We start from the raw sequence: 7,737 nt of genomic DNA, 5'->3' as shown, positions 1-7,737 counted from the left end.
ATATAATGTGAATACGCATCGACCAATGCGAACTGACCCTACTTCTGTGCCCTGTGTGGTAAGGTCCAACCATTCGAATTGGAACCCTTGCGCATGCTCAGTGGGGCTCTGAAAGCATCCTGAATCTTTGCACTTCCGGGGTGAAGAAGGGAGCCTGGTTCCACTTTCACGTGAATGACAGCTTCCCCTTTCTTCCCCCCTTCTATTTCCCCATCCCCGGCAGCCAAATTCAAAAGGGTCCTCCGTGTCAGAGCCCCACCCATTTCAGCCACATCAACATCTATCCTCTTGTTATTCTCCTCATCTATTCCATCTATTTCTCTCCTTCCCTTTGTAACAGTTGCCTTCTCTTAGGTTGCATCCACACTGGGGAGATAATCTGGTTTAACTCCAGTTTAACTGTCCTGGCTCAGTGATATGTCCTGAGACATTGAGTCTTCTCTGCCAGAGAGCTCTGGTGCCTCAGCAAACTAATAACTTACATTATTATTATTATTATTATTATTATTATTATTATTATTATTATTATTATTTAAAAATTAATTATTATTATTATGGGAGCTGGAGTTTGTTGTGGGGTCCTCGGCTCAAGAATATGGAATTCTGGGAATTCCATCTCTCTCTCCAGCCTCCTGTTTCATTTCCTTCACATCTGTCAACTGGATTGAAATCCCTTTCCTTTGCCTCTGCATTAGGAAATAATCTGGTTTGACTTCACTTTAACTGTCCTGGCTCAGTGCTATGGAATTCTAGGAACTGCAGTGTCCTGAGACATTGAGCCTTCTCTGCCAGAGAGCTCTGGTGCCTCAGCAAACTAATAACTTAAATAATAATAATAATAATAATAATAATAATAATAATAATAATAATAATTTAAAAGTTATTATTATTATTATTATTGAAGTTGGAGTTTGTTGTGGGGTCCTTGGCTCGAGGCTATGGAATTCTGGGAGTTCCATCTTTCTCTCCAGCCTCCTGTTTCTTCCCCTTCAGATCTGTCATCTGGACCTACCCTCCATCCCTAGCCTCACGTGAATGATAGGGAATGTCACCTATCTCTAAATGCCCTCTGCTTCATCTGAATGTATCACCCACCGGTAAAATTATTGTTATTATTATTGTTATTATTATTTTGCAGTGAAATAATTTTTAATAATAATAATAATAATAATAATAATAATAATAATAATAATAAATGTCTTTCACTGCAAAACAATCAGTGTAGAAACTGTAGTTCTACTTGGAAGTAAATCCTGCCTCCACTTTGGCCCCACTTTGGAGGACGTCCTACCCCCCACCCCCAAAGAGTCCTTTAGAAGCTTTACTAACCCCACTCTCTCTCTTTGCTCCCCTCTTTTCCCTTTCTCTCTCTCCCCGATCTCCCCCCTCCTTTCCAGCATGTCTCCTGTCCACGTTAAAACATGAATGCATTCATTCAGGGGGGAGCACGGGAAGCAAATGGGGCAAAATTGCAGCACGGAATCATGGGAAATTTGCAACCTGGGGTTTTTGCAGTGGTGTACCAGAGCACAAGCAAACTGGCATTCCATACCAGACCAATACGCATTGAATTCGAAGCGAGCCTCAATGCGAACCCTGTCAACTCACTTATTTAGCGAACTCTCCAAAATGAGGAGCCAGTAAGTATTCAGTTCGGAAGCCCCGCAGAAGCCCCACGGGAGGGGCTCCCATTGAAAGCAACCAGGTGTGAAAATACATGAACGTTATGACGTGAATTCACATCGCTCAGTCCACACTCACCCTGGTTCTGAGCGGGAAAAACCCCGTTTGATAAACGCCTATGTGTATGGTGGACAGCTCCCATGCTCTTCCTCACAGCCAAATGTCCTCCTTGCTTTTTCAATCAGCATTCCTCAGACAGGATGGAAATCAGCTGTAGGCTGTCCACATCCATCCCAGTGTTCACACATGTTTGTATGCGTGTGTGTGTGTGTGTGTGTGTATGTATATATGAGTTGCCCCTTTGGGGGAGCCACTACAAGGCTGGGGTGAGGGAGAGGAGTAGTCCTCCTTTTGGGAAGGTTGAAGGGATTCTTATTACATTTGACCTTTAGTAGTAATAATAATAATAATAATAATAATAATAATAATAATACATTTTATTTATGTTTCCCCGCCTCTCCCAATGGATCGAAGCGGGGTTACAGACTAAATAAAAGCACAAACTGTTTACATAAAAATTCAATTACAAACAGCTAAAAACAGTAAAATATCCAACATCAGACAATGTGGCCTGCTAGCATATACATCTCATTTAGGCTGCATCCACACTGCTGAAATAATCCAGTTTGACTGTCAGGGCTCAGTGCTATGGAATTCTGGGGGTTGTAGTTTTGTGAGCCACTTAGCCTTCTCTTTCAGAGATCTCTGATGTCCCAGCAAACTACAAAACCCAAGATTCCACAGCACTCAACCATAGCAGTTAAAGCAGTGTCAAACTAGATTATTTCTGCAGTGTGGGTAGACTCATAGAGAGCTGGGAAGGAGAGCAAGCCAGGAAGCAAGCATTGGTATAGTAAAGGGTGGAGAGAGAGATTGCATGGAGGGACATTTATTTTATTTTGAGAGAGAGGAAAGCCACAGGATAATGGTTGCTCAAACTGTCCCGTACTTCAAATAGCCTGGACAGCCCTAACAACAGAAGCTCTGGGCTGAAAATGCTGTTGCTCAATGCCAGGTTAGTAAATCAAAAAACACAATTGATCCAGGACCTGCAACCCAGCCCACATTACAGTGTCCTGGGGGGCGTTTCCACTTGCGATTTAAAATGATTTTAAATACAGCGATTTGTTTTAAAACAACTCAAAATAGAGCGAGTATTATCCCACTTTTCAAATCGCTTTATTTGTATCATTTCCATTTACGTAACGTTTTATTTTGTTTCGCTGTAATTGACACAGTATCGTTCCCATTCATGGATGAATCGATGTATATTTAAACTGGTTTTGTTACTTTTTCATTCACATTCACTTTTTAAGTTGTATTAAATTTCACTTTTTTTAAAAAAAAGAGCCAATGAGGAGGCGCTTAAGCTCTTAAGAGTCAAAAGCGCCTAAGCGCCTAAGCTCTTAAGAGTCCTGTAATTTCTGGTCTCTCTTACTTTTGTTATTAGTGCTGATCATATCTAGAAGCATGGACCCTCGGGGGAGGGCGACTCCCCCGAACCAGCCCATCATGCTCTTCTCCTCCCATCCTGTGGAACCTGAATCAGACGCCGAAACGTTCCCATTTAAATACAACAATTCTTATATCGGCACAAGGGATAACCCAGGGTAAAACCTACTATTTTTTTGTGCCAGTTTATAGATTTCTGATCCGATTTAAATGTTTGGATTCTAATCAAATTCGAATATCTGTGGGAACGATAGAGGGTAAATCTAGAACTGTTCTAGAGTTAATTTGGGATTGAGTGAGAACGGTACACCCTGGATTCACTTTGTAAACCGGTGTATAAGCGAGTGGGAACGTGCCCATGGATGGATGCAGCTGATGGTGGGTGTAACCTTCTCTAGGTTTTTTGCTCCCAGTCTATGGAATATTTTGCCAAGAGAGGATGAGTTGGCTTCCTCTCTGCTCTCTTTTTGCAAACAGGCCAAGTCCTTCTTATTTAAACAGGCCTTCAGCTTTTAACTGCTTTTGGTAGTGCAACGGGGAGGCGCTAATGCACTTTTAACTGTTTTCCATTAAAGTTTTTAAGTGGATTGTTTTAACGTTTTCAACATTTTAGTGTTTCAAACTACTTTTAGCGTTAATGTTTTAATGTATGGCATGAACTTCTTCGTGTATTTGTATGGGAGAAAAGCAGGACATAAATAAAATAAATAAATGTATTTGAACTTCCACCATTCCTTCAACAGTCTTATTCATCAGAGGAAATCTTCTATAACTGTGCAAGCACAACTATGTGCATTAGTTGAAATGGAACATAGATAGGTAAGAAAGTAAGCTGCATAAACCAGTTTCCATGATGTAGACATGTTAGTCTGCTGTAGTCAAAAGAGTAAATGATGTTGCTGCCTCTTAAAAATCTAACAATTGGTATTATGGCATAAGCTCCCATCAGCAGAGCCCATGAGGAGGAATGAAGGGAGTTGCAGAGGCATTGCATGGCTCCCAATCTGGCACTACTAGGGGATACTATCCTGCACCAGTCACTCTCCATTATGTATCCTTTCCCAGGAAACTTTTCCTTTGCTGATGAAGAAGCCAGTGGAGCTTCCAAACCTTGTAATATGTATTTTGTGCATTTCGATTGGCCCTATAAAGGCATCCCCGTTTTGTGGATTTGGGATGTTTATTGTACTTTGCCATATGGCCAGCACAGCTACCCCTGGATGTGTTTTCTGTTCTTCAGTGTGTTACTTCTCTTCTTCCCAACTCCAGGGCAAAGGGCTGAGCCAGGAAGCAACAAAAGAGAGGCGTCAAAGGATCCTAGATCCTGGATTGGCTGGAGGCAGACCTCCCTCCATACATACCCACACCACTTTGGAAGAGATCTGGCTACTTGCAGAGTAGAAATAAATAAACGGGGATTTATGCCAAGCAAGCATACCGAGTGGAGCCTATAAGAGAGGCCTCAAAAGCAAAGCACCATTGGCTCTTTTGAGGAATCTGTGAGCCCCTGAGCAGGGTGAGCATATGTCCTCACTGTAAAGGAGGACAAGGCACCACAAGATGGAGGACATCTGAGACAAATAAAGGAGATGACTAAAGAAAAGGCAAAAACATCTTATGAATGTAAATCCATAGTCCTGCTCCAAATGGAGGGCATTTTGGAATTCCTCGTGGACAGAAGGTGGAAATAGACCCCAGCCCTTGACCCTCAGAGGAGAACCCCAGACCAGGCCCAAGGACCCTCCTGCTCCCCCCCCCCCCCCCCCCCGGCCTGGGCTTGCACCTTCTTCCTAACTTGAAGGTTTCTTCCAGGGAGAGTTCTTGCTTGATCTGTTCAAGGACCCATTTGATTCTCTTTTTGGCTGTCCATGGACTCCTCATTTCTCTCCTCCAGTATCACAACTCAGTACTTGCCCATAGAGGATCATTTATGGATTCCCCCTTTTTTTTTGGTGTTGAATGGTTTAGCAACCCAGCCTCTATATTCTCTATGGGCAAGTTTCTCCAATGATCCTCTGTGGGCAAGTATGGTTTCCCTATGGGCAAGTACTGTTGTTTGTTTTAGTATGTCCCATAGGGAATACAATGGCTTGGACGATTCTAACTTAATTGCTCAGTTGTTGGATATCTTTCCTCTTTAGCTGGTCTTCCCAATCCTAGCCTTTTGAGTTCTTGTAACATGTTGTTGTGTGCCTTCAAGTCATTTCTGACTTATGTTGACCCTAAGGTGACTCTATCCTGGTTTTTTTTTTGGTGAGATTTCTCCAGTAGAGGTTTGCCTTGCTCCCCCTGAGGCTGAGAGAGTGCAACTTGCCCAAGGTCACTTAGTGGGTGTCATGGCCTTTGCAGGGAATCAGTCCCTGCTCTCTAGAGTCCAACACTCAAATCACGATGCCACCACTGGCTCTGTTCTTGTATAAGTACTAGCATGCAACAGTGATAGCTGGCCCTGCCTGGCACATCAAACCAGATGGCAGAAAGGTTGTTTTGTTGTTGTGTGCTTTCAAGTGAGCCACCTTGGGTCCCTTTTTGGGAGAAAGGCAGGACAGAAACAGAACAAAACAAACAAATAAATGTGTAGAGAGACCTTGTCTACTTCTTCAGATGCATTTGGACATTTCCTCAGATGCATCTGAAGTCTACGAAAGCTCATGTTGCCAATTTCTTTCTTTCAGTGAGTCTCAAAGGTGCTACACGATCTCTCTATGTACTAATCTTGAGGGGAGAGAAGCAGAGTCATGATGTGTTATGTATAGTTAATCTGATATTGGAAACCGCTTTGCTCGTCCACGGAAAAGCAGTATACAAATAAAGATTATTATTTATTATTATTATTATTAATTCTACAGACTAACATGGTTATAGCTTTGAAATAAATATATAAATAAAGTAATGTCCGACTTATGGCAACCCCAACTATCATGGGATTTTCTTGGCAGCTTTCTTTAGATGGGGTTTGCCCTTGCAAGTCCTCTGAAGTTGAGACAGTGTGACTTGTCCATAGTCACCAAGCAAGTCTATGTCACTGAGCGGGGATTTGAACTCTGGTCTGCAGAGTCATTGTCCAATGCTCAAACCATACTTTGAGGGTAGAAAATGAAATGCACAGATATAGGATTGGGGACACTTGGCTGAACAAGACTACATGTGAAAGGGATCTAGGAGTCCAAGTAGACCACAAGCTGAACATGAGTCAACAGTGTGATGCGGCAACTAACAAGGCCAATGCAATTTTAGGCTGCATCACTAGAAGTAGAGTGTCTAGATCAAGGGAAGTGATAGTGCCACTCTATTCTGCTCTGGTCAGGCCCCACCTGGAATATTGTGTCCAGTTCTGGGCACCACAATTCAAAAAGGACATTGAAAAACTGGAGTGTGCCCAAAGGAGAGTGACTAAAACGGTGAAGGGTCTGGAAACCATGTCCTATGATGAAAGTCTCAGGGAGCTGGGGATCTTTAGCCCGGAGCAGAGAAGGTTAAGAGGTGATATGACAGCCCTATTTAAATGTTTGAAGGGATGTCATATTGAGGAGGGAGCTAACTTGTTTTCTGCTGCTCCAGAGACTAGGACCTCCGGAGCAATGGAAGCAAGCTCCAGAAAAAGAGATTCCACCTTATCATTAGGAGGAACTTCCTGATAGTAAGGGCTGTTCAACAGTGGAACACACTCCTTCCTCGGAATGTGGTGGAGTCTCCTTCTTTGGAGGTCTTTAAACAAAGGCTGGATGGCCATCTGCCGGGGATGCTTTGATGGAGAGTTCCTGCATGGCAGAATGGGGTTGGACTGGATGGCCCTTGTGGTCCCTTCCAACTCTAGGATTCTAAGAAATATTGTACAGCATTTCTGTAGTGCTTTTGAGTGCTGGACTAGGGCTCTGAAGACCTGGGTTCGAATCCCAGCTGGACCTGGGTGACCTTGGGCCAGTCACACTCTCTCAGCCTCAGGGAAAGGCAAGGGCAAAAACTCCCTCTGAAGAAACTTGCCGACAAAGCCTCAGGATAGTTTAGCCTCAGAAAGAACTTGGAGGCACCCCAGAGAGAAACACTTTCTGGCTGCATCCACACTGGTGAAATAACCGAGTTTGGCACCGCTTTAACTCTTTTCTGTCTCAAGGCTAGAAGAGTTAAAGCGGGGCCAAACCCGGTTATTTCTCCAATGTGGATGCAGCCCTCGACTTACCCCTCTGATGTCCCAGTAGCCCAGTATGACTCCCATCCTCTTGGCTTGGCGATCCTCGGCCTCCTTTGGCTGGAAGGGCTTCAGATCGGCGGTTTTAAACTGGTCCAGGAGAGTTGCCTCCCAGCAGAAGGCGGGGAAGGAGTCTTGTCTGGCCTCCCCCGGACTGGCCCTGGGCCACCTCCCTCCCCCAGCCCAGCCTCCATCGGAGCCTCCCTTTCTGACCTTCCAGCCTTCCCAGCCCTTAGTTCTGCTCTTAGTTCAGATGGTAGGGAGGGCAATCTGCAGGCTGGCCCTTACCCCTTTTTTGGCCATGGGGTCACTGAGAGATCTTCAAAGTCAAGGAAATGTAGTGTCTATTTGCAATTCAAGGAAGATGTTTCCTTGGAATCCAGCCTGTCTCCTTCCTTTGAGAAGCCACAGGC

General features: G+C 44.0%; 1 protein-coding gene across 1 annotated transcript in view; it reads right to left on the bottom strand.

The window, feature by feature from the left end:
* Window positions 1–7,463, bottom strand: part of LOC121928287 (glutathione S-transferase Mu 1-like) — a 51,924-nt gene extending 44,461 nt beyond the window's left edge. Inside the window, exon 1 of the mRNA XM_042462777.1 lies at window positions 7,316–7,463. Within this exon, the coding sequence (XP_042318711.1) occupies window positions 7,316–7,351 (36 nt within the window). The 5' untranslated portion in view covers window positions 7,352–7,463. The remainder of the gene's footprint in view (window positions 1–7,315) is intronic.
* Window positions 7,464–7,737: the final 274 nt, after the last annotated feature.

The sequence above is a fragment of the Sceloporus undulatus genome, chromosome 4 (assembly GCF_019175285.1).
Source record: "Sceloporus undulatus isolate JIND9_A2432 ecotype Alabama chromosome 4, SceUnd_v1.1, whole genome shotgun sequence".
In the NCBI taxonomy this organism is placed as follows: Eukaryota; Metazoa; Chordata; class Lepidosauria; order Squamata; family Phrynosomatidae; genus Sceloporus; species Sceloporus undulatus.
This window is presented reverse-complemented; position numbering and strand designations above follow the sequence as displayed.